Below are 26205 nucleotides of genomic sequence, written 5' to 3' on the forward strand. Positions count from 1 at the left end.
TCTCATTCAAAATAGCCAAATTATGCTTTTTGCGGTCACTTGCAAAGTGTTAAGCTTGCATTGGTTTAACGTTGTGGTCTTTGCACTACAGCAATAGCAGACCCTCACTAGTTTCCGTTTCAGGATGTGTTCTGCTGACCTGATTTCTTTTATGTGTGTTTGTTCTTGTGCCACCAGTGACCTTTTAAGATAAACGCACCCACACTGGTGTAGGAGAAACCCGCTGAGACATGCACTTTGGTCAAAACAAGCTGCAAAAGCTTTAATAGAAGTACCACTCTCAGTAAATGCCAGACTTATTGCTTACATTTCATTATGGTTCTAATTTTTTTTTGTTTTTATGATGTCAAAAATGAATGCTTTATGTCTGTTGACAAGAAAATCAAACTAGATAAATGCATTGATTGCAAATGATTCAGTGTTGAACTCTTGTCTTTTCTAAATCGAGTCAGTTATAGACAGTGTTGGGTAAAGTCACTTTTAAAAATAATGCATTACAATATTGCGTTGGACTGCAGCGAGCTCCTGCTACAGTGTTCTCTATATTTTGAGATGCAGTCTCACCAGTTCACCAATGATCGTGCCAGAGTGACCTTTGTCATCTCATTGTTATCCGGACGCGCGCTACAGTGGGCTCAGTCACTGTGGCAATCCAATGCCCTAGTCATCTCCTCACTGCTCCTCACTTTTCCTCAGCCACTTCAAGGAAGTTTTTGGTCAAACCGTATCAGATTTATCAGTTCATGACCAGTTATTCAACCTTCGTCAAGCCAAAAATTCTGTCAGCACTTACGCTCTCCAGTTTCGCACTCTTGTGGCTGCTAGCGGCTGGAATGAAACTGCACTTCTCACTGCCTGCTCTCTTCCGATTCCGCTGCATATCTTCTGCCCTCGGCACCATCAGTCGTCCTTCCAGCACCTGAACCCATGCAAGTGGACCTCCTATCATCGTCAACGAAGAATTCTGAACCAACTGTGACATCTTCATCTACTCCTGGAACCTGGCCAAACATCGCCTCCACGTGACGCAGGTCCTTGAAAAGCTCTGCCATCACCTCTACCTCAAGCTTGAGAAATGCGAGTTCCACACAACCTCCGTCCACTTCCTAGGGTACGTCATCTACCAACATGGCATCCAGATGGACCAGAGGAAAGTGGATACCATCCAGAACTGGCCACAACCCACTACCATAAAGGAACTCCAACATTTTCTTGGGTTTGCCAACTTCTACCGACGATTCTTCCACAACTACAACCTCCTCAGTTCTCCTCTGACCTCTGCTCGCAAAGGCCGACCCAAGTCTCTGTCCTTAACCCCTGCAGCATCTGAATCTTTCCAACAGCTCAAACAAGCCTTCCAAACCGCTCCGACCCTGGTCCACCCTAATCCAGATCTTCCGTCCATTGTTGAAGTGGATGCCTCATCTACCGGGGTCAGAGCGGTCCGGCAGGGTGATCCTCCTAGACTCCATCTATGTGCCTTCTACTCTAAGAAGCTTTCCCCGGCGGAGCATAACTACGACATTGGTAATCGAGAGCTGCTCGCCATCAAGCTGGCTCTTGAAGAGTGGAGACATTGGCTGGAGGGAGCGCATCACAAGTTTGATGTTATCACAGACCATCGTAACCTTAAATGCCTACGAGAAGCTAAAATATTGAACCTGCACCAAGCCCGGTGGGCATTATTCTTCACCAGGTTCAACTTCAATGTCTCATATGGACCTGGGGATAAGAACTTAAGGCAGATGTCTTATCACGTCTTCCCCAACCTGTTCCTGATGATTCTACTCCTGAGCCCATTCTCCCTCCAGCCATGATCATCAGCCCCATAAGATGGGCCATCGATGAACAAATTTCCCAAGCCAATCGCTCCAACCCTGCTCCGCCGGGAGGTCCAGAAGGGCTCCTCTACGTTCCACCCACCTACCGTTTGGCCCTTCTGGACTCAGCTCATACATCTCCGGGTTCTGGACACCCAGGTAGCTGACGTACCCTCTCGCTCCTACGTCAACGCTACTGGTGGCCCACCATGCCTCAGGATATCTCCCGGTACATCAAGGGTTGCTCAGTCTGTGCCATTACCAACACTCCTCAAAGACTCCCAGAAGGTAAACTGGTCTCTCTTCCCATTCCTCATCGGCCATGGTCGCATCTGGGCATTGACTCCGTAAGCCTCTCCTCCGGTTACCATCCTCAAAATAACGGCCAGACTGAGCGGAAGATCCAGGAGATCGGGAGATACCTGACGTCCTACTTTCACCAGAACCAGGACAGCTGGAGCCAATTCCTCCCGTGGGCCGAGTATGTCCAAAACTCCCTTCGTCAATCCACCATAGGGCTCACCCCGTTCCAATGCATCCTAGGGTACCAGCCTCCTCTATTCCCCTGGTCGGGTGAGCCCTCAGAGGTTCCGGCTGTCAACCACTGGTTCGAGCAGAGTGAGAGGGTATGGGACTCAGCTCATGTGCATCTCCAACAGGCAGTGCGGAGACACAAGAGACAGGCGGATAACCGTAGAACACCTACCCCTCGCTACCAACCAGGCCAGAGGGTATGGCTCTCGACGCGGGACATCCGTCTCCGCCTGCCCTGCCGTAAGCTGAGTCCCTGGTACATAGGCCCATTCACAGTGCAGAGGCAGCTCAACAAAGTCACCTACAGGCTAAACCTTCCACCACACTACAGAATTTCACCATCTTTCCACGTATCACTTCTCAAACCTCACTCTGAACCTGTATTCTCTCCTCCCACAGAATCTGGTGACGACGAAGGACTTCCTCCTCCCAACATCGCCGCAGAAGAGCCTATCGACCGGGTTCAAGCCATCCTGGACTCACGACGACGGGGCCCCAGACTGGAATACCTCATCGACTGGGAGGATTACGGTCCCTAGGAACACTCCTGGGTCACACGTCATGATATCCTCGACCCTACACTCCTCACTCAATATCACTCAGAACACCCAGATCGACCAGCTCCCAGGGGTCGAGATAGACCTCGTCGTCGTCGTCCCATCCAGCCGTCAGGAGCCGCCCGTGGAGGAGGGGGTACTGTCATGGAGTCACCAGATCAGCACGCTCCGCCCACTCGTTCACTTTCCCTGGAGGTCTAATTCACCACACCTGTACATCAACCACGCTCACTATAAAGAGACACTTCCCCTTCACTTCTTTGTCTGGTCTCATCTTTACGTGAACACACAGACTCTACTCAACTACTTACCTGTGCTACTTACCTCGAAGATACCTTTCTGTACTTCATCGCCGATCACCCGCATCCTGTCTTCCATCATCTGTCTTCTGTCTCCAGCCATCTGCCCGCTATATCCACGGTTCTCATCTACAAACAAGAAATCAAGATTAACAGCCAGCTAAGTTCTACATCCAGTCCCAATTCTTCTAAATATATACTCACCAGTCATCTCTGCTGTTCCACTCTGTGCCTCTGTTTTTGTATTACTCACCTGTCTGCTTCTCTCTATACCGTGACAATAATGTACACTAAGTTTATACTTTATATATATATATATCTGCTAAAATGCAAAACAGACACAGAACTGTTTGCTGACCTTTGACCTGTTTACAAAGTCAGTTTTTTTTATATTTTTAACATAATGTTGCATATTCACAACATTCATGGCATTTGATACTGTGTTTCAAAAAACATTGTGGTGTCATAGAGCCTCACAGAGCTGTTTAATATAAAGTTCTACAGAAAAGTTAAATACACTGATACAAACAAAGAAATCTTTCTATATGTTTCTATACATCTAGAACTATATATTGACTGCAGGAAGTCCACTAGGTCAAAGACTTGTTTATTGGAAAAGTTAATGAGGACAAGGGGTGTTAACTGAAAGACAGAGAAGGTTTAAATGATTGTAATAACTTCACTCAGCCAATGAGAAATTTTTTCGTAGTTTGGACAATTTGCATACACGATATACTGAAATTGATCAGTTTATATGCCATATTCTCATTTTGTTCTCAGGATGGAGACAGCTCACATGCCAGCTATCAAGAGGTTTGCTCTGCACACTTACGCTCTTATGTTCTACATATCATGTAAGTAATCTTCCATTTATTTATTTAGGATTTTTTTTAAATACATTGTATTATCAGAATAACCTTTGAGTTAACTTTTAAACTATTTGAATTTAAAGTTCAATTGACAATTACTTATGAATTCCAGACTTTCTCAATATTTGGTCTGTCTTTTGCTTTAATGACAGCAGGACTTGAGCTGATTACTCTTTTCGGTCACACTTTAGACTAGGGTCCAATTCTTACTATTTACTACGACTTTTGCCTCAATAAACTTCTAATTACTGCTTATTAATAGTCGGTAAGGTAGTTGTTAAGTTTAGGTACTGGGTTAAGGGATGTAGAATATGGTCATGCAGAATAATGCATTAATATGTGCTTTATAAGTACTAACCAACAGCCAGTATCCTAGTAATATGCATGCTAATAAGCAACTAGTTATTAGTGAGAATTGGACCCTTTTGTGTTACCCTTTTTTCTAGCATGATTTGAGAATGATCCTATAGAGTATTTTATGCTTCCTTCAAGTCACTTTTATTTATACAGCGCTTACAATACAGATTGTTTCAAAATCTATCTATCTATTCATCAACAAGTTAACTGTACTCCTTTTTTGTGTGGAAATGATTGAGATATGATTTCCCAGGACTCATCAGGACTTCTCTTATATCAGGTGTGTCTATGACACCCAGTGTTTTCCAGCCAAACGTCTCAGTCACAGCACCAGTCGGTGGTTCGGTCATCCTGGAATGCTACACCACTGCTAATCCAGTTGTGACCTGGGTTTGGCTCAAACAAATCCCAGGACAAAAGTTAAACACTATAGTTTACACATATTACAAGAAGATAAATCTTCAAGAAGAATTTGTCAACGAATCACAGCTTGAAGTCAAAGTTGATGACATGAAATCTGCATTAATTTTCACCAAGATTACATCCAGAGATGCCGCCTATTACCATTGTGGTGTGCAGTTGTATGAAATGTTGTACTTTGGAGGGGGATCTTATCTAAAAGTTAATGGTGAGTGGAAACCTGGAATGTGAGAATGTAGCCAAATTTGGAAATTCTAAGTTTGTTTTATTATTATTACTGCAAATACTAAAGAATTTTTATTTTATTTTTGAGATGCGAAGCCAATTAAAGTCATCCAGCATCCTGTTTTGGACTCGCATCATGTAGGAGACTCTGTGACTCTTCATTGCTCAGTCTTTGGTGAGACTTGTTCAGGAGAGCAAAGCATCTACTGGCTTAAATACGAACCAAGGGAGTCTCATTCAGGATTGATTTACAGTGAAGGAGACAGTAAAGATCAGTGTGAGAAGATCTCTGTGTCTGGATCGACTGTACAGAACTGCGTGCACAAAGTCCCCAAAAGCCTCGCCAGTGATGAAACGTACTTTTGCAGTGTGGTCACATGTGGAAAGCTATTCATTGGAAATGGAACTAAACTGACAGCTGATGGTAAAACTTTTTTTATTGCTCACATACAGTATGTCCGTAATATCTTTTTTCATATTTTGGCAATATATTTCTTTTTTTCAGAGAATTCAATAATAGAAAAAGAGACATTTTATTCCATTTGGATTGTTCAGATTTAGATGACAAAATGACATCTTATTTCTTAAATATTTTTTTCCAGTTGTTTCTCATAAAACAGCGTTCTATATCATCGCACTGCTCTCCGCTGTATTAGTGATATCAGTAATAGTGAATATAATAATGGTGCTGTCATGGAGAAGAGCTGCACACAGAAGTAAGACCCTTTTTTACTCATCTCACATTTCAAAATTACATTCTCTCAAAACGGCTAACAAATACACTACCATTCAAAAAATTACGATGTTTTTAATGTTATTATTGTTTTTGAAAGTAGTCTCTTGTGCGCACACAGGCAGTAAAACAGTAATGTGAAATATTATTTAAATTTAAAGCAATTGTTTTCTATTTTAATATATTTTAAAATGTAATTTATTCCGATGATCAAAGCTGAATTTTCAGCATCATTACTCCAGTCTTCAGTGTCACATGATCCTTCAGAAATCTGTTCAATTCTAATATGCTGATTTGCCGCTCAATAAAAAGTTCTTAATATTATGAATGTTGAAAACAGCTTGTTGATTGTCAATGTTGAAATAGTGATAATTTTTTTCAGGATTCTTGATTAACATTATAAATGTCTTTTCAATCACTTTTGCATCGTTGCAAAATTAAAATTAAAGTTATTTAAAAAAATATCTTACTGACCCCAAATTTTTGACCTGTGGTGTATACATTTTCCAAAATGATTTGATGTAACTGTTCTAATTTCTAATTATGATACATTTTAAGGTGTTGGCAAGGTTCAGTCTACAGCCCAGGTGAGTTGCTTTATATTTTTACATTATACACTGGGAGAGTGGGTAAGCTGTGCCACTCAAATAAACATGAACATTAATGAGTGGTTTATAATAATATTTAATAATGTACTTTACAATCCCAAAGTAAAATTTTGCTGCACATTGTTTGCATTTAAGATATTTATGAACCATCCAGAATATATGTATAACACATACATAAACCATACAGAGGTGTACAGAGTACCTAAAAACCATACTTGAGTAAAAGTTCAGAATACCTTACACCGAAAATGACTCACCAATTTTAATGCGTCTTAGAATATCTGATTTTAACAGTACTTAAGTATTTACTTGTACTGAATATAGGCTCAAAGATGCATCAGTCCTCAACACCTAAAAGACATGCCAGTGAAAAACAAGAAACAGTTGATTTGTGAGGAGAGCAACAATGTTTGTTTTCTAAAATCAAAATAAAACGGAACACCTCAATATTGCAATAAATCAAGGTCGACTCCTAAAACATCTACAAACACTCAAGTCTCAGTTAAGTTCAAGTGCTCAAAAAGGGAATAGGTAAAACCAATATCCTTCAAAAAGGTCTTTTCAATATAATGGATAAATGAAAGAATGTTAACATTAAATAGTCAAAGGCTACTTGCACTGGACATGCTGGTTCGGCTGAAGCCATGTCCTCTTTTCATAGCTCATATGTGAACCTGAATCACAAAACCAGTCACATGTCGCACATGTATATATATGTATATTTCGATTTCAAAATTATAGATTTTTCTTTTATGCCAAAAATCATTAGGATATTAAGTAAAGATCATGTTCCATGAAGATATTTAGTAAATTTCCTACCATAAATATATAAAATGTTTATTTTTGTGAGTGAATGCAGCACGTCTTGCCAACATAAATGGACAACTTTAAAGACGATTTTCTCAATGTTTCGATTTTTTTTTTTGCACCCTCAGATTCCAGATTTTCACATAGTTGTATCACGGCCAAATATTGTCCTATCCTAACAAACCACACATGATAAAATGACGTTTAAATCTCAATTTCAAAAACTAGCAACTAGTTACTAGCAACTAGGTAGAATCAGCGGTAACACTTTAGAATACTGTATCTTACTTACTGCATAACTAATAAGTAATTATTGAAGAACTAATAGGTAATTATTCATTAACTACTTCTTCACTACTGTTAACTACTAAGGAAGATGTGTTAACTAATCAGTATGTAATATATTTTTATGATTGTGTTAAGTAACAGTTAGTTAATCAATAAATAATGAATTCTGTCATAACTCTTGAAGAACTACTACTAATTATCTACTAATTAAGGTTCAAGAAAAATAACTAAGAAGTAACTACTAATGAACAGTCATACAAAACTAACCTCAGATTAGTTTTTATATTTTATATACAGTACTGTGTGTGTCTGTTTTCCTCAGCATAGAATGCCATTGAGTAAATTCATGTTTGAGGCAATGACTGAGGGAAACTGAAAATATAGGGAACTTATTTGTAATTCATAAATAATTATCAAATAATTCTGCAGGAATTACTTGGAACCTGGAACAGTATTCTAAAGTGAGAATATAGGGAACTCATTAGTAATTAATAAATAATTATCAAATAATTATCCAGGAATTAGGCTACTTATAACCTGAAACAGTATTCTAAAGTGAACATATAAGGAAATTAATTGGTAATTAACAAATAATTATTAGATAATTCTTCAGGAATTACTTGGAACCTGGAACAGTATTCTAAAGTGAGAATATAGGAAACTCATTAGTAATTAATACAGAATTACCACATACTTCTGACTCAAATCAAACTTACTGAAAAAAACACATTATTAACGGTATTATCTAAACCTTTGTAAAATAGATACGTTATCATACATTATGATACATTTTGCTAATTAAATAAAAAGTTTGCTTATTTGCAGATCAATATATAGCCTAGTAAATGTCTGCACTTATCTTTCTTATTAGTGCTGAAGAATGACTAAAACTGGTTAGAAAATAAAATAAAAAACATTGATCAGTGCTTTTTACTTTTCAAGTAATTACCTTTGTACATTTACTAAGGTAATTTTGAAAATGAATAGGCCAATAGTTTATAATTTTACTGGAGTAATATTTTATTGGGTTATCTGTACTTTTACTCAAGTACTTGATTTGTGTACTTCATCCACCACTCCACTGCTAAAATAAAACGGTTTATTGTCACTGTGTATGACTGTTCATTAGTAGTTACTTCTTAGTTATTTTTCTTGCACATTAATTAATAGATAATTAATAATAGTTCTTCAAGAGTTATGACATAATTCATTAGTTATTGATTAACTAACTGAAACTTAACACAATCATACAATTCTATTACATACTAATTAGTTAACACATCTTCCTTAGTAGTTAACAGTAGTGACTTAAGTGTTAATAAATAATTATCTATTAGTTCCTCAATAATTCCTTATTAGTTATGCAGTAAGTAAGATACAGTATTCTAAAGTGTTACCGAATCAGCAACTACCTGCTAATGCACTCGCATTCACATAAAGTAGCTTTATTGACAAGTTTGGGTGAGTAAGGGCAAAACGCATAAGATGTAGTACCTTCAGTGCCCTGTAGATGGTGATATCACTTCTTTTGTAGCAGAAATAAACTGCTGCAGAAAAAGTTAGGTACCATACTCATCACAGATGTATTTGAATAAAGAGTAAATATACTCATATAGTAAAAAATGTAGTGCAAATATCTTTACTCAGTAAAACTAGAAAGTAGCCAAAAAGATACTTAAGTTACTAATTACATTTACTCAAATACTTTACACCACTGATACCGTAACATTACTGAGTATTGTCTAAATTATATTCTCTCATCAGACTGCTGACATAAACTCAGAAAATTATGCATCGCTGAAGTTTTCTTCAGTCCAGCCTGCACGTAAAATAAAAGGCCACAAAGAGGTCAATTCTGTGGTCTATGCATCAGTTCGCAAACAGGAAGTGTAAAACAAGGATTTCCTCATTCTTAATGCTTGTCATGTTGTAACTGTTTCAGTCTTTTGTTTGTCTGTAAATTGTTTAAATGAATGTCACTTATCATGTGGTCACAAATAATACGAGCATCACAGCATTCAGCTGCAAGATGAAGTCTTGTATTTTGACAAAGTGATGAGGGAGAGAATTCTCTTACCGTCTTTTATAGATTTTCTTTGTTGTTGTCTTAAAATGTTGTCTTATAGGGCTTTCATTTTATAATAGCATTTATGTGACATTGTGCCGCCATGTAATTCAGCGTGTCATTACTATGTATAAATTTACACATTAAAACATGAAAAAATCGATAAATTGTGTGTTTACAATAATTTCTCATTAAATTCAGCACCATGGAGAGGGGCGACATTTTGCAAATGAGGGGGAAAAAACTTTCAAAGCAAATTGCTTGTCATCAATAGACAAAAAATATCAGTATTATTACAAATTAACCCCAAAATGACACAAACATGGAAAATAGAGATATAGAAGACGGTTTGTTTTTCTCTTAATTACTGTTGCAGCATTATGCAAAAATACAGAAATGTACTACTAGTCACATCCAGATGATGGCAGTCAGATATCACTAGTACACACAAACACAGATACATAGATATACTCTTATACAGTAAAAACATGTGTTAGCAATAGCATGCAATGGCTTCCATTGGTGAACTTATACTCCTTATACAACTAAAATCTTCTTCAAATGAAGTATTTTCTTTCTTCCTCTTTCAGACTGCTTTGATGTTTTTGTATTACATACCATACTTGTCCCACAATATTTAATTCATTTTGTTTTATAGTTGATATATCATAAAGTATTGTATAAAGTATATATTAAGTTTTTAGCATGTCGCCACCCTAAGCATCTCTCTAAAATGCATTCATCTGGCCTCAAAATGCATGTCTGCTAGTTGCATTTGCTTACATACTGTACTTGGAAGCTTACTTCAGGAAACGGGCAGTAATATGTGCATGCAGAGAACCAGTAGAGTCACATGATGAAACCCTCAGAAAGCATTTAGACACATAGACCGAGTACCACATTTAGACAGAAGTACAAAAGACCCACGAAGAACATAAAATGGATTGCAGCATCTGCATGATACTTTTTCTCTTTCTTCACGAAGTCTGTAAGTACAAAATAACAAAACCTTTTTATCATTCTTTCTTTTTTTGAATCACAATATACAAAATATTTGAGAATTCTTTAACTAAACATTTACATGCCGTCTTAGCAAACCATGGTATTTATTTCCCCAACAGGTGAATATAATTGCAGTGTTGCTCATGTGGATCAGGTTTTAACTGCTCAAGAGGGGGACAGTGTGTTGTTATCTTGTCTTTTTTTAGATGATCAGTTACACCGAGCATTATGGTATAAACAGGTTCTTGGAGAGAAACCTGTCCTAGTAGTGTCTTCATATCACCACTCTCAACCGAATGAATTTTCTCCAGACTTTGAAGAAACTCAGCGATTTCATGCAGTACGAACAGCTGATAGTTTTAACTTAACCATCCCGAGGACTTTGAAATCTGATTCAGGCACTTACTTCTGTGCCTCTTCCTTTGCCAATGTTGTTTCCTTCGGGACTGGAACTGTTCTGTTGGTTAAAGGTGAGGATTGTAATACTGTTTTTTTTTTTTTGTTTTTTTTTTAAGATGGGTGATTCCATTTATTGTCAATGTCAATTGTTTTTTTCCCCCCTCCCTTATAGGTGCAGACCTGAAAGCTGCTGTTATACAACAGCCTGTGCTTGGTGTTATCAAGCCAGGAAGCAATGTGACTCTGCAGTGCTCAGTGCAAGTGAAAATGTGTGATAAAGGAGTACAACTAGTCTACTGGTTCAGACAGGGTTCAGACACAATTCATCCAGGAATAGTTTACACTCATGGAGACACGAACAACGAGTGTGGAAAGAACTTTGCAGCCTCCACTTCTAATACGCAGAGCTGTCTCTACAACCTCCCCAAGATGAATGTGGGTCTCTCTGATGCTGGGATGTACTATTGCGCTGTGGTAACATGTGAAGAAGTTTTATTTGGAAACGGCACAACGTTGGTCATTGAAGGTAATTGCCTTCTTTTTTTGATAAGTGCACTTTTATCCAAAGCGACTTGCGAAGTAGGAACACCATTTATCAAGAGCAATATTTGCAGTACATAATGCCAAGTTTCAAAGATAAATTAGATAAGATAGATAAGTACACATGCTTTTTTTTTAAACGATAGAATGATAGATAGAATGATAGATAGATGTCTTAAATCATAAAAACAAAGTCTTTATTTTAAGTGTAGGAAACCTTTTCAGTAAAATCCTTTTTTAAAGAAAACAATGAAGTCAAAGTATGAATATAATAATTGCTGTGCTTTTCATAATCATACTCCTGCATGGGCATTAAACTTAATTTAACTAAATATTAGTTATAACATAACAGACTATTGTAGATTTATAAAGTTGCACAATGTTTATTGTGTTTCAGATGAATTTAATAATGAGAGTCTGCAGTATTTTATTTTAATTGGCCTTGCATTGGTGTGTTCAATCAGCCTTCCCATCAATCTGTTGCTCTGCTTACCAATGAGAAGAAAAGGTAAGTTCTTTCTTAATTTAAGTGATATAATTTCAGTTCAAGTATTATTATCAATAATAATAATCCTAATATTAGAAAGTATGTGTTTATATAATAGAATAACTCTTTTCGTACTGCTTTATTTGACTTCTAACAGTTAGAACACCTCAACAAATCCAGACCACTAATGACGTAACAACCAGAGTTGAGGTTAGGAGAATCATATGTGTGAATAATATATGTGTGAATAACTCGTGTAATTGAAAAGAGTGCTGAAAAAAGTCTCTTAATTCTTTCTTCTAGTACCGCAACACTGATGACATTAACTATGCTGCCCTGAACCTTTCCACAAAAAGAGGTCAGAGAAAGAGGACCTTAGAGGAGACGCTGTACTCTAGACCGATGTTGCGCGATAATATCTGAAACCTATTGCTGCTGATTGTCGAATCACATCATAATATTTAACACAAACTCCAGGAGTGCATTAAAAATACCATATTTGTGTCTCTAATGATAAAACTTCCTATGCACTTGGTGCGTCTCTGCTTATTATGCTACGTGTTAAACGTGTTTTTGTTAGTGTTAACATTAACATTTCTGTATAAGAGAAACAACGTGCAAAATTATATAAAAGCATAACCACATCCTGTAAGGGGGAAATGTGAAAGTGGTGTGTTCATCAACTTTTTTAGGTCAACCTTCTCTAATTCAGTTATTCATCCCCAACACTGTATGGTTACTTCCTCCACAACAGAGCATGTGTGTTAAATAGTGCATCTCAAAATGCAATGCACTCGATTTGACCTTCCGTTTCCAGTGAATGTAGTACAGGACATATCAACTATGATATTTAGCATATCATTCAAGTCAAGTCAAGTCAAGTCACCTTTATTCATATAGCGCTTTACACAATACAGATTGTTTCAAAGCAGCTTTACAGTGATAACAGAAAAAGAAACTAGTCTCATAGTTCAGTGTAGATTCCGTTCCATGTAAAGAAAATCAGTAATTAAATTAGTTCATTTTCATGTTTTCTGCAGAAAACAGTGATGTCATCGTCCATCTCAGTTCAGTTCTCCAATAGTGTCAGTGCAGTCAAATCAATAATATTGTTGAATATTAAGTGTCCCCGACTATGGAAGCCAGAGGCGACATCCTTTTTTACTCATCATGATGTGATAAGAATGCCGAGAATTAAATTCAACATGAGTCAGCACTTGTAACACATTTTACTTCCGTAATGTGACATACTGTATTTGGAGAAAAACAAATATTCAATGAAGGGGTGAATTTTTTGGGTTAATTTCCATGCAAATCATGGAACTGGTTTCCTTAGTTGCAGTGGAAGGCTTGAAAAATAAGTGGAGATTAGTGACTGTGAAAAAAGGAATGTGGTTTCTGAGTTGTAGGATTTTTTTATCCTTCTTTGGAATAGGAAAAGTACATTTTCTTTGGAATAGTAAAAGTAAATTTGGATTACATTTGGATTAATGCTGACCAGACATTTTTTTTCCAATACGAGAACAGGATGCACCTCACCTGAAAAAGTCACCTGAAACATTGCAACAAGAAAAAAAAAATAGGTCAGGACTTGCTTTTGTACATTGGCAATTAATTGGATGGTTGTGGTTTGCTATTGGTCGATCTCATGTGAGTGACAGGTTGCCCCGCCCTCGCACCGTAGAACACATCATTAGAGAAGAGAAGAGAAAAATAATGATGTGCAATGATAACTCATTTATAATAATTTATGCAAATTAATTGTCAATATGTCATAGGCCCGGTTTCACAGATAAGGCTTAGATTAAGCCAGGTTTAGGCCTTAGTTCAATTAGGACATTTAAAGGGATAGCTCACCTAAAAATGGAAATTAGCCCATGATTAATCATCCTCAAGTCATCCTAGGTGTTCAGACGAATACAATCAGAGTTATAGTAAAAAAAAACGTCCTGGCTCTTCCAAGCTTTATAATGCCAGTGAATGGCCGTTTCTGTTTTGAAGTCCATAAAGTGCTCCACATGGCTCCGGAAGGCCTTCTGAAGCGAAGCGATGAGTTTGTGTAAGAAAAATATCAATATTTAAAACTTTATAAAGTAAAATAACTAGCTTCCGGTCAAACGAACATTCAGATTCGACTAAAGCGTAACTAATGCGACGTACTGTTATATTTACGCTACGCTATGACGCACTACACTACTTCTGACGTCATAAAGTTTTAAATATGGATATTTTTCTTACACAAACGCATCACTCTGCTTCAGAAGGCTTTTATTAACTTGCAGTGTGGAGCACTTTTATGATGGATAGATGCACTTTTATGAACTTCAAAACAGAAACGGCCATTCACTGCCATTATAAAGCTTGGAGGAGCCGAACATTTTTTAATATAACTCTGATTGTATTCGTCTGAAAGAGGAATGTCATATACACCTAGGATGATGTGAGAGTGATTTTAATTTTTGGGTGAACTGTCCCTTTAAGTAGCTTTTATAAATGTGCCTTTAAAAAAAAAACATTGCTAGTATGAATCTTGAGACAAAACAATGGCACTGACATATTTTAAGATATGCAAGTTGATTTCAGTTAAGACAGCTCAAACATGCATTTTAGTCTGGGACTAGACTTAAGCCTCTTCTGTGAAACCGGCCAACAGTGATTTTACACATGAAACATGATGAGGTCATGTGACAACAATGTAGAAAACTACTATTATAAGCTACCAGGTGATGGCAGTGAGGGATCACAAAAATCGAATTTTTCTACCTTGATAATACAACATATGTACTATGTAAAAGTGCTTATACAATATTCATTCATCATTATATAAAAATGTACAGTACATATCTCCCAGCACACGCCTTAATTTTTATTAAAATGTAAATACTCCTAACTCATTATCTGTTTATGATGGATAGTCTCTTACAGGGTTTAAAATTGTGGGTTAATAGTTCAGTTCTTGAACCACTATGCTCCCAAAAGCTATGCAGAATAAACCAAGAAATTCCATACGGACCTGTTTTTGTTGTTTGTCGTACACCACCACTGAAATTTAACCCTTTTCACTTGTATACTGTTGTATGGAATATAATATTTCAAGATTAAACTGATTTTATGTTTATTTGCTTGCCTACACAAATGTCAGCTATTGGACCTACTCTGACATGTATTATAAAGAGAGTTTCCTTTGTCTGATGAATAGCTTATCGATGTATTGAGTGTACGGCACAATGTTAGTTATTCCAAATGTGTATAACTTAATTTCAAATCAGTTTTAATCACGTTAAATAAATTGATATGAATATCAGAACAGGTCATTTACATTAAAGATTATACCGTGATGTAGCACATCTGTGTTAAAAGTAAGTTGAACAAGGAAATGACTTGTTAGCTCAGAGAGCCAATGGAATCATGTCACAGGGCTTTGACTCGAAGCAGAGAGAAGGTTACAGAGAATTAACTTCTAAGTTTGTGCCCTGGAGATCATATGTGGAAATGTATGTCATTCTCTTCATTGTTTGTGTTCTCTTTTATAAACCATGTAAGTACAAATTTACAACAGTAATGTTTTTCTTGAGCTTTCTTTACTTTTCATTGTGTCGTCTATGTAGAAACGCATTTATGTAATAACTGCAATTAAATATTTTACAGCAATGCAATATTCTGGAAGTATTTTGCAGATGGGGGATGTAACGGTTCAAGTGGGTGATAATGTGACATTTCACTGCTTTCACCCCAAAGACCAAATGAATAGAGTCATGTGGTTCAAACAGACTCTGGGAGAAAAACCTGCTTTAGTAGCCTCTTCATATCACTGGACTCAACACAGTGAACTTCATGATGAGTTTGAAAAGACAAAGCGCTTTAAAGTGAAGTCAGGGCTTGGCAGCTTTAATCTAACGATTGAAAGAACTGTACAATCCGATTCAGCCACATATTATTGTGCCGGTTCCTTTTCTAACATTGTCTACTTTGGAGCTGGAACTAATCTGGTGCTTAGAGGTGAGCGGTTAACATTTAGACCAACCCTTTCTGACATTAATCACATTTTACAGCCTTAAATTCATTATATTCCTTCAATAGGTTCTAAATCCAACCGGATTCATATTCTGCAGGAACAGCAAACTGGAACATCATCATCAGATGGAAATGTGACTCTGCAATGTACAATCCAAAATGAGCAACAGAGTTGTGGAGGCGAACACAGGGTCTACTGGTTCAGATCCGGTACAGGAAAATCTAGTCCAGGAATCATTTACACTCAAGAAAGTTGTAAAAACAGCTCTGAGACGGATTCTCCTTCCAGGAGCTGTGTCTACAATCTCTCTATGAGAAACATCAACCCTGGGACTTACTACTGTGCTGTGGTTACATGTGGGGAGATTTTATTTGGAAATGGAATTAATCTGGATATTGACGGTAAGTGAGGTAAATACAAGAAATCGCATCTTAATGCCCCGTTTTATGGATGATGATGCAGTATGACTTAATTTTATGTCATTTTAGGGTGCTTCTATAATGCCTAAACAAAAACTGCCCATTTATGACCAAAAACACTGTATAATTCATGTGCATATAGCATTTTAAACAGGGGCTATTGTTGATATAGAATACAGATTTTCTACTGATGAAAAATTATTTGCATGCTTCATATTGTTGTACATACAGTAGTGGCCAAAAGTGATTAAAAAAAAAATAATAGAAAAATGAGGGAAAACCAAGTCCAAACTAAGGACAAAATGATTTGAAAAGTATTCAAACTTCAGCGACAGGTTTTATTATACTATGCAAAGGGGGAAAAAAGACCACAATTTGGCATGTTTAATTTCTTCATCACAAATAAAACAATTGACTAAGCACAACTGTGCATTATGTTTCTTTTTTGCTATGGAAAAACCTCTAACAAATGTTTAATAATATTTGAATAAAGGGTGAAGATGTCTATTTTCGGACATCACTTTTGACCACTACTATAGTTCCAGGACACAATTCAGTTATTTTATTGTTTCAGATGGACATAAAGGCCAGCACTTGCAGTTCTACATTCTCATTGGCCTTGCAGCATTGCTGATCATAAGCTTCATCACTAATGTTCTACTTTGCGTGACAAAGACAAAAGGTAACCATTGACTTGACTAAAGTATCATATAAAAGTGCAAAATATGCGGTATTTTGTATTATTCCCTTTAACAATGCCGATTTTGAAGTACTAAAACTCGTCTAATATTTCATCTTATAACAGGCAACACATCTCAGCAAGTCCATGCTACAGATAACGTAGAGTCAAGGGCACAGGTTTGTTACATGGCAAAATGATATGCGTATCTAAAAGTCAAGTATTTAGTGGTGTATATAGGTGATGTATGTAGGAAATGTTTATTAAATATATATATATATATTTTTTTTTATTTTTAGGACCACATGACCTCTGATGTGAATTATGCTGTCGTAAAATTCACAAATTCACAAAGTTCAAGACAGCAGAGAGTGGAGAGGCAATGGCAGACAGAATACTCTGGACTGAAATGAAACGATTCTGTAGTGTAACTGTATTTGTACTGTATTTCTGTACTGTCTTTGTAATTGCTAATTTTGTTTGCTAACCAGAGCCACTCTGACTGTCATATTTTATGTTCTGAAATAATTATGAAATTTAAATGTCTCTTTATTCTGTTGAAATAACCCCATGCATTGAACTCTTTCTTGTGTATTAATGTACTGTGTGTGTGAATAAAGTGTCTTATTTTTCCAGAAAAACAAACTTTGGTTTTGATTAACGTTAGATAAGATGCACCACAAACCACAAGGTCTGAAAGTTAGCCCATTTACACCCCTGTGCTGTGGTAAGATCTAATCAACAGACCAAACTACATAGAGGAGCTTTAGTCAGCCCTCTTTCATTCGACATACATGAGACTGCCAGCAGTGACTTTGGCCTATTTAACACCTACTCAACTCTAAGGGGGGTGGCCGTCATTTCAGAAGTGAGGGGGACAGAAATGTCACGTGTAATGCCAGTTTTTTTCTGACCTTTGACAGGTTGACAGGTTTTAAGAAATCAAACACACTGCTGAACAATAACCACTCATTTGTATTCTGCAATATGTTTCCTTATATTTTCCTTATGACAATTTTATAATTGGTTTATGTACTACAAATACTTGTGCATTGAGTCATCATGGATTTCATACAATGTGAAAAAAAAAAGTTATAGTTTCTATACTGTAATAAAGGCTGACAATTAGCACTGCATAATTGATGTACTTTATTCTTATGAAAATACACTGAGATGGTTTGAAATACACACATAAACCATCTATTGTTGCAATCGTGTGTTTATTGTCTTCACGTTTCATCAGTCAAAACGTTTCTGCTTTTTATTAAGCTACAGCGATAGCTGGTGTCGTGGAAATTTTAAACTGTATATTAAACTAACCATGTTTCTAACATCTAACCTTATTTAACATCTAACAATGGAACAGGATGTACTGTACGAAACCAATGGAAAACTTGTGTCTTTGACCGTGTGCGTATGTATGTAAAAATAACTTAGTTTTGGGAAATAAAACTAGACAGTCTGTTAGAATCTTGTGATTACAGATGAAGTCACCACAAGATCAGAGTTTGCTTTACCTAGTAACATAGGGGTTTGCATATGAAGAACCAATCAAATAGTGGGGAAATTATGTAATGCAGCCTGACATTTATGTCATACCTCTATACCAGGGGTGTCCAAACTCAGTCCTGGAGGGCCACTGTCCTGCAGAGTTTAGCTCCAACCCCAATTAACCACACCTGAACCAGATAATCAAGGTCTGATTATCTGGTTCAGGTCTGTTTAATTGGGGTTGGAGCTAAACTCTGCAGGACAGTGGCCCTCCAGGACTGAGTTTGGACACCCCTGCTCTATACTATAAAAACTGTTGTATATGTGTTTTACGGTGGGATGTCTCAATGGAATTTGTCTGAGATCCTCCGGCCTTGATTCTTCTTGGGAGAGTTTCTCTGAGAACTGCTCGAAGACTCTCCGGCCGTTATTAAAGCATTTGGAGGACATTTGCTGATGTCTGTCTGTTAATTTCTGCTGCGCAGCAGGTCAGTTTAGGGAATCAAGTAAGTTAGAGTAAGAAACTCGGCCAGATGTCGACTGAAGACGCAAGAGCTGGAGTATAAAGGTTATTAAGTGTCGATTAGTAGACGCTCTGTGTCGATGAGTAGACGCAACAGTTTTATTCTAGATAGTCAGATTTGGAGAAATTCCTTTACACTGGATGCATTTGTCCATATAATGGGTTTCCTGGAACATCATAAGTTATTACATACAAGTCTGTTTTGGACTTTCTGCACAACGGCGCCTTTCCAGTATGAATGAAACAAAGTACATTACATGAGTTTTTAGCGCTCCATAATATTTACATCATCTCGTTTTGGATAAGAATAAAACGTCAGGTCATGTATAGACTATCTTGTCTCTTAGAACATTGGCCAATGAAAAGCTCTATGTGAAAATGCATCAGAAAATGCATATGAAGGGAGGGTGGGATCTCATGCTTTCAAAACTAACTTTCTATTGCTAGCCTCTCTGCAATTTCCTTTGTTCTACGCCCATTCTTAACCCTTTCCCTTCTCGCTGTGTGGCACAAGCTCTTTGTCCCATTACTCATGATTAATGAAAAAACATGACTCCCACCAGGAAAATCTCTTCATTTCATTCAAGTCCAGCAGAAAAGTAGGAGAGGAAGAGATATAATGGAAAGTGGTCAGGCTAAACATGTCAAACTGAAACGGGCGGAACGAGTGAATTACATCATATCCTGCTGAGTGAGCGACAGGAAGAAACTGCTTAGTGTAGAACAAAAACGGCTGCAGTGAACATCAGCGGATCAGCTTTGTATCTTGAATACTTCTGTTATCAAAATACATAATTTGAATCATTTTAGCTTAAATAGAATTAATCGTGTGATCATTAATTATTTTTTTAGAGTCTACGTAAATGGTTACTTGTAATTTGTCCTACTTTTATAGTATTACTGTTTGTTGAATTTTAGGTGTTTTATATTTCTTAGATCTAAACTAAAAGAAAGCATAACCAGGCACAAGTATATATATATATATATAGACTACATATAGGCTACATATCCGTGGAAATATTTAAAAAGTGCTAAAAATAAAACCTTATTTTATTTATCACAGAACTTATAAGGCAGAAAATATGCCTTAAAAATAAAAGGCATATGTTTCATTAAAAAATAAATAAAAATAAAAAAATAAAAAAAGTGGATCAGGACCTTTGCTCAGCACTGTAAATGAGCACGCATTATGGTTTAAGTAGTTTCCACCCACAAGACCCATTTATTTTTCTTTCACAACACTTCCTTCATCAAAACCACAACAAACATACTTTACCTACGAAGGCAATTTTTGTCTTCACATCCCTTTCCATTACCAAAAACACAAATAGCTCACTCTGCTCAGAAGCATTGTTAATTACAAGAAGCCTCCGAGATCTTCCTGGACATGTTTTTTATATATAGTACTTATCACTAAAGATACCCTCATGTGCATATCCGATTCATGTGTGTTTATATAAACCACAGAGTGTATGCACACTTTGAGTTGTCTAAATAAATACATAATAAAATATGCACTATATGCATCCATTTTCATAGTTTATCAGTTTAATGTTAATAATAAACTAGAGTACACCATGTAACTTTTTTGAAGTTCACAATTAACAAAATTTAAATGAGCCAATATATCATCAATCCTTCTTCCAAAACAAATTTAAATTAATCCCTTAACAACAAACTTCCAATAATGTAAACCACTGGGAGACCACAGACAGCTGTCACTCACAGCACTGCATTAATAGAAAGCCAGCAAATATTACAATTTTTAATAATATTTTCATGCCATGTCGTGGCGGCGAGAACATGCGTGACTTAGCCATGCACACTTACTAGACTGTTTCATTCTAGCATTTAATGCGGAGGAGGACTCAGCCTAGAATGCTCAGATGGACTGGACTAGGAAGAACACAGCCGTTTGAGATGCACCCATATTGTACTTTTAAACATTTATCATTTTTCAGTACTGCTTTCATACCTTACTTTATTCGGCTCCCACTGCTTTATGTAGTAATTAAAAAAGAAAATACAGTTTTTTATTTTTCATTTTATCACACAATTAACACTAAAAGTTACTTCCTCTTTTTTTGTTTATTATTCTTTAAAGAGTAAGGCTATATATATATATATATATATATATATGACAAATGCAATAAGGGTTTGCTGTATTTAATTTTTTTATTTTTTTATTGCATAAAAACTTGCACTACAGATCAGCAACCTCAACTTTGAGTTCACAGTGCAGACCGTCGGTCTCAGTGTTGCGTTTGTGGTCAGTGCATGAAAGTAAAAAATAGAATGGAAAGATCAAGCAGGCAGCCTTCACTAGGGCTCAATCTTAGTGGTCAAAAGTTTCCATAGCTTCTGATGTTGCAAAAAACAAAGGTGTCAAAAACAGTCACAGGCATTTGCTTAGTTGCGTAGTCTGTTTATCACTACACATGTGAAAGACTGAACTACAAAGACTTCTGATTTCAGGTGTTACATTTCTTCTCATGGGGCGCTGCATGACAAAGCTTTTCAGTTTCCAGAGGTACAGTTTAGCCAACTAATATGAACACATGTTAAAACCTCACCTTTCTGATGCTTATCGGCTCATTGTTCATGAAAATAATGGTGTATTTGTTTAAGAGCAAACAAAATGTTCTTGTCTTGATTTGACCTGTCTATGGCAGACCAAAAATAGGTATGAACTGGAAAGTGAGCATGTATGAAAAATGCATGTGCGTAAAGGGTTTTATTTAAAAACGAAGTAGTGTATGTAACTCCCAATGGAATAATAAAAATTGTCAGACAGGTTCTATTGTTGAGATAAAGGTAGTCAGAGAGATTAAAAAAAAGTAAAAAAAAGTAAAAAAAAAAAAAAAGAGATAAAGGTAGTCCTGCCTCAAACTCACACCATCGGTTAAGCCAACGTTGCTGTGTCATAATGCTACAAAAAACAACACAGTAATGTTTTGACAGAGCCACAGTGTTTCAAATTAACTTAGTAATATCTCTGCATAAACTGTGATAGGAGATTTTAACATGTTTATCATGTTACAGGTATTTTAAAAGTGCATTAACATATTTTTTTTTTTTTTTTTTACTTCACCTTTAGGTTGTTTTCCAAGAGTAGGCCTTGTTCATCTATAGTTGAGTAATAAATTGCTTTAAAACCGTAGACTCATTAAATGTATAAATAAATATATATTAAAAAAAATACACAAATTATTTACGTTTATTATGTATTTTATTGATTAGTTATACTGCAGAATGAAGAAAAGGTGATAAAGACAATATCAACATTCATTCCATTCATGGTAGTTAATCAAAGATGATCATACGTGATCTGCTGTATGATATGATTATATCATATTCAATTTATTTGCTGTAGGAAACTAATTAAGGTGCATCAAAATATTGTATTGGGTTTTGTTCTGACAAATCAGCACAGCATCAGAAATTACAGTTGTGTAGTTTCAGGACCACGGACAGGGATATTCTATGTCAAAGGTTACTGTCACGAACGGTTGCAATAAAGGTGAGGAAATGGAAATTCGCAGCAGTGTATATTTACTTAAAGGTATAGCGGAGGATTTTTTACTTCCGGGTGGATCACCTATACTATTGGTCCTCCTAATTGTCAATCATTCTGGTGAATCAATCAAACTTATTCAAAAAGTGGAGAGGGCGGGTCTTATCTAAAATTCGGAAAGATCCTCCACTATACCTTTAACAGAACTCAAAATACTCAGAACACTAGAAACAGAACAACCACTGCGATACGGTTGTCTGTTTGTCGGATGTCCACTGTGGTTTCGGACACCATAACAAATGGCTATCCCTTCAAATAGTGCCTTATTTAAGGATTTGGGGGGCGGTTTCGGACACAGCCAAGGAATACTACAAGGAAACTAATTGAAAACACAGGAACATGAACTAAACTAGTGAAAAGCCATTTAAACAGACGAAGGACACAGATAATCCCTTACATACGACCGGGCGACACAGAAGGTCCTGGAGGGCAGGGCGAAGCCATAGCGACAAGCGACTGAGGTGGAGCCAGGCAAGCAGCTGAGGACCAAGGCGAACTTGGTTGGAAGGAGGAGACTGCCGGAGCAAAGTGGGTGGAGGGACGAAGCACAGCTGAAGTCCCAGAAGGTGGAGCCTTAGGGACAAGAAGGCACCCGGTGGAGTCGTAGGGAGGGCGGTCCCAGGTGGAGCCCAGGGGGCGACTGCTCGACAGGTAGAGGTGGAGTTTTGGGCCTGGAGGTTCTGGGCGGAGCTAGTAGGTCCACACTCCAGGGCTGGACTGGCGAACATGAGCCCAAGGGCAAATCCAAGTAGATGTGTGAACTCAGCGTAAGAGAAGCTGAAGGGCTGTGAGGAGGCTGAAAGACAGGGCAGTGCAGGCAGGGGTTCACAAAAAGTTTTCTTGGACGATACAGGACAGACATAAATTTTCCCTCTTTGGTCGACACAGAATAGTGAAAAACTACTGAAAACCCACCCAAACAGACAAAGAACACAGATAATCCTTTACAACAAGCTTTTTTAATATTCATAAAAAATAAACTTGTTAGAGGAAGATTTTAGCATTTATTCTCTTTATAGAATGTACCTGTAAATATTATTAGTAGTCAAATATAGATATGTTCTGTGTAGACTAAAAATAATTAATTGATTACATTATTACGTTTTTTTTTAAATAAATTTAGGTTGAGAACAAATAAAATGTTCACTTTTTGGAAAAGTGGGAAGTATGTCATCAGGTACATTTTACATGGATCAAACTTTTTTGTCTACAGAATTAATTTAAACTGTGGTTGGAAGCACTCTGCACTTAAAACTGTGTCAAGTCCAGGAAATGAGCATGATTTGCTGACTTCATGAAAATCATGTGATCTTATCAGGTATAAGTGCATATAACAGTTAACTCTGTGTGAGCTACTGTACTTTTCTTAGCCTGAGCACAGAATGATCTGGATGAAGATAAAATGGACAAACAACTTTGTGTGATGATCTTCCTCTTGTATGAAGTCTGTAAGTGCCATTTCAATAATATTCACATACATTTAAGAAATAATTTGAATGCTTTTCTAAAGATCTAAAGTTTGTAATCTTTTAACAGTTGAGACAATATATGGAAACATCATACAACTGGATTCAGTTTTGTTAGTTCATGAAGGAGATACAGTGGTATTGTCCTGCTTCATTTCAACAAAACAAATAAGTGTGGCTTCATGGTACAAGCAAGTCACTGGAGAAGAACCACGTCTCATCGCTTCCTCACTTCTCCATTCATCAGAAAGCCAATTTCACAATGAATTTGACAATAGTCATTTTGAACTGTCAAGAGTGACTGACACTTTTAATCTGAAGATCATGAACACCGTACAATCAGATTCAGCCACATACTACTGTACAACATCTTTCACTAATATCATTAACTTTGGAAATGGCACTCGTCTGGTTATTAAAGGTGAGTCAGTGCATGTCTCCTTCATGTTAAAGTGTTTATAATGATGATATTGGGAATAAAACAGTTATTTATACAAAACATCATCCATTCTAGGAGCTGAAACCAGCAAACCCACTCATCTACAGCTGCCCAAGCATGAACTAGTTGAGTCGGCGGTAAATATGCCTCTACAGTGTTCAATCCAAAACCAGTTCATGAGTGGTGGAGGTGAACATCGTCTCTACTGGTTCAGACATGGATCAGGAGAATCTCCTTCAGGATCCATTTATATTCATGGAAACACAAGTGATCAGTGTGTGGAGAGCTCTGGAGCTGGCTGTCTTTCACCGACCTGTGTGTACAACCTCCCAAAGAAAACGTTCAGTTCCTCAGATGCTGGATTTCACTACTGTGCTCTGGCCACATGTGGAGAGGCTTTATTTGGAAATGTTCCTAAACTGAATCCTGGTAAGTTTGAACATTTGATTATTTCTTCGGTACTTATATTTGAAAATGGCATGTTTTTAGTTAAGAGGTTTGTAAGAGTTGAACAGAGAAAACAGACCTAAATAATGTTCAGCTTACAAAAATATAAAACCAAAAACTTATTTTTCTTCTCAAGCTTTAGACTCAAATGAGAGCCAGAAAATACAATTCATTCAAATCGGTCTTGCAGCAATACTGGCAATAAGTCTTACAATCAACATACTGCTTTGTTGCTTGTGGAAAAATGGTACGAATTTTTATTCACTTATCTGTAAAGAGCGTAATTTATATTAATATTGTTACAAAATAGTGTAAGAATTACCTGATCAATAGTGTATTTTTGTTTGATTATTTCCTTAATAATAATAAAAAAATGCTGTAATATTTGAACATTTCTTTTTTAAGGCCATGTGTAAGCAATGCCGTTCTCTCTTTTAAAGATGAATTCTCAAAGTGTAATATATCTCTATTTAAACCAGGGAGAAAATCTCAACAAATACAGGCTACTGATGGGGATGATAATGATGATGTGTCAATAAATCAGGTAATCGAAAACAGATTAAAGCCACTGATAATGCATCTACAATGAGTGATATGATAAATAACTCTGTGGAAATCTGCTTTTTCTTTAGAACAGGGAATTGACTTACGCGACTGTACTAACCGGCAGCAAACACTCAAGAGTGAAGAGGATAAGCAGCCCCGAAGACACGCTGTATTCTGGTTTAGCATGTCAACAGCAAAGCTGAAAAAACTTTATATTACCATATTTGCAAGCATTTAGTTATATTGCTCTGTGTGCACAGATATTTACTTTCCCTTCCAAAACAACAAAAAAAGCCTATCAGATTTACTTTAACTTTTCTGGCACTAGTAGCCTATAGCAACAAAAACGGCAAAAGCACACAATGAGAAGTACAGATATGATAATATCATCATAAATATTTGTTTGTCATCTGATTACTTGCAATTAGCTGCTATTGTCCAGCAACCTTTTTTATTTTATTTGCATTGTTTTGTATATGTTTGTATGTGGGTGAGGCTATGTGCAAAGGACGTGCAATTTATGCATGTTCTGGAATGCATGTTCTACAAATACTGTACATGTTCTGGAAAATAAAGGTATGGTACAAAGTGCTAAA

The 26205-nt window shown here is 36.7% G+C and overlaps 4 protein-coding genes across 5 annotated transcripts; all 4 read left to right on the plus strand.

Annotated features, from left to right (window-relative positions):
- Positions 1 to 3994: 3994 nt before the first annotated feature.
- On the plus strand, positions 3995 to 9735 carry LOC311286920 (uncharacterized protein). The gene is made up of 6 exons (XM_084403366.1): positions 3995 to 4064; positions 4717 to 5064; positions 5170 to 5505; positions 5684 to 5797; positions 6373 to 6401; positions 9282 to 9735. The coding sequence occupies exons 1-6, from the start codon at positions 4007 to 4009 to the stop codon at positions 9408 to 9410; spliced, it is 1014 nt and encodes a 337-aa protein (XP_084259492.1). The 5' UTR covers positions 3995 to 4006; the 3' UTR covers positions 9411 to 9735.
- A 698-nt stretch (positions 9736 to 10433) lies between these two features.
- Positions 10434 to 13709, plus strand: nitr4a (novel immune-type receptor 4a). Its single transcript, XM_084405835.1, has 6 exons — positions 10434 to 10570; positions 10704 to 11054; positions 11156 to 11509; positions 11921 to 12031; positions 12168 to 12220; positions 12314 to 13709. Exons 1-6 carry the CDS (start codon positions 10522 to 10524, stop codon positions 12431 to 12433), a joined length of 1038 nt encoding a protein of 345 aa, XP_084261961.1. The 5' UTR covers positions 10434 to 10521; the 3' UTR covers positions 12434 to 13709.
- A 1570-nt stretch (positions 13710 to 15279) lies between these two features.
- LOC311288415 (uncharacterized protein) lies at positions 15280 to 17759 on the plus strand. Its single transcript, XM_084405833.1, has 6 exons — positions 15280 to 15548; positions 15659 to 16009; positions 16091 to 16426; positions 17019 to 17126; positions 17250 to 17302; positions 17423 to 17759. The coding sequence occupies exons 1-6, from the start codon at positions 15419 to 15421 to the stop codon at positions 17534 to 17536; spliced, it is 1092 nt and encodes a 363-aa protein (XP_084261959.1). The 5' UTR covers positions 15280 to 15418; the 3' UTR covers positions 17537 to 17759.
- A 6280-nt stretch (positions 17760 to 24039) lies between these two features.
- On the plus strand, positions 24040 to 26205 carry LOC311288496 (uncharacterized protein). Of its 2 annotated transcripts, none has more exons than XM_084405913.1 (6): positions 24040 to 24159; positions 24248 to 24598; positions 24692 to 25045; positions 25200 to 25310; positions 25543 to 25607; positions 25696 to 26205. In XM_084405913.1, the coding sequence occupies exons 1-6, from the start codon at positions 24114 to 24116 to the stop codon at positions 25810 to 25812; spliced, it is 1044 nt and encodes a 347-aa protein (XP_084262039.1). In that variant the 5' UTR covers positions 24040 to 24113; the 3' UTR covers positions 25813 to 26205. The 2 variants fall into 2 exon arrangements, with proteins under 2 accessions (XP_084262039.1, XP_084262040.1); XM_084405914.1 differs by having other exon boundaries at positions 24071 to 24159; positions 25206 to 25310.

This window comes from Rutilus rutilus, assembly GCF_951802725.1.
Source record: "Rutilus rutilus genome assembly, chromosome: 3".
NCBI classification, from domain to species: Eukaryota; Metazoa; Chordata; class Actinopteri; order Cypriniformes; family Leuciscidae; genus Rutilus; species Rutilus rutilus.

Coding starts and splice junctions, on each gene's coding strand:
- LOC311286920 (XM_084403366.1), top strand. CDS start 4,007: ATGCCAGCTATCAAGAGGTTTGCTCTGCACACTTACGCTCTTATGTTC. Junction 4,065..4,716: donor TCTTATGTTCTACATATCAT/GTAAGTAATCTT, acceptor CTCTTATATCAG/GTGTGTCTATGACACCCAGT. Junction 5,506..5,683: donor AACTAAACTGACAGCTGATG/GTAAAACTTTTT, acceptor ATTTTTTTCCAG/TTGTTTCTCATAAAACAGCG.
- nitr4a (XM_084405835.1), top strand. CDS start 10,522: ATGGATTGCAGCATCTGCATGATACTTTTTCTCTTTCTTCACGAAGTC. Junction 10,571..10,703: donor TCTCTTTCTTCACGAAGTCT/GTAAGTACAAAA, acceptor TTTCCCCAACAG/GTGAATATAATTGCAGTGTT. Junction 12,221..12,313: donor ACGTAACAACCAGAGTTGAG/GTTAGGAGAATC, acceptor TCTTTCTTCTAG/TACCGCAACACTGATGACAT.
- LOC311288415 (XM_084405833.1), top strand. CDS start 15,419: ATGTCACAGGGCTTTGACTCGAAGCAGAGAGAAGGTTACAGAGAATTA. Junction 17,127..17,249: donor TTGCGTGACAAAGACAAAAG/GTAACCATTGAC, acceptor ATCTTATAACAG/GCAACACATCTCAGCAAGTC. Junction 17,303..17,422: donor ACGTAGAGTCAAGGGCACAG/GTTTGTTACATG, acceptor TTTTATTTTTAG/GACCACATGACCTCTGATGT.
- LOC311288496 (XM_084405913.1), top strand. CDS start 24,114: ATGGACAAACAACTTTGTGTGATGATCTTCCTCTTGTATGAAGTCT. Junction 25,046..25,199: donor TGTTCCTAAACTGAATCCTG/GTAAGTTTGAAC, acceptor TTTCTTCTCAAG/CTTTAGACTCAAATGAGAGC. Junction 25,311..25,542: donor TTGTTGCTTGTGGAAAAATG/GTACGAATTTTT, acceptor TATTTAAACCAG/GGAGAAAATCTCAACAAATA.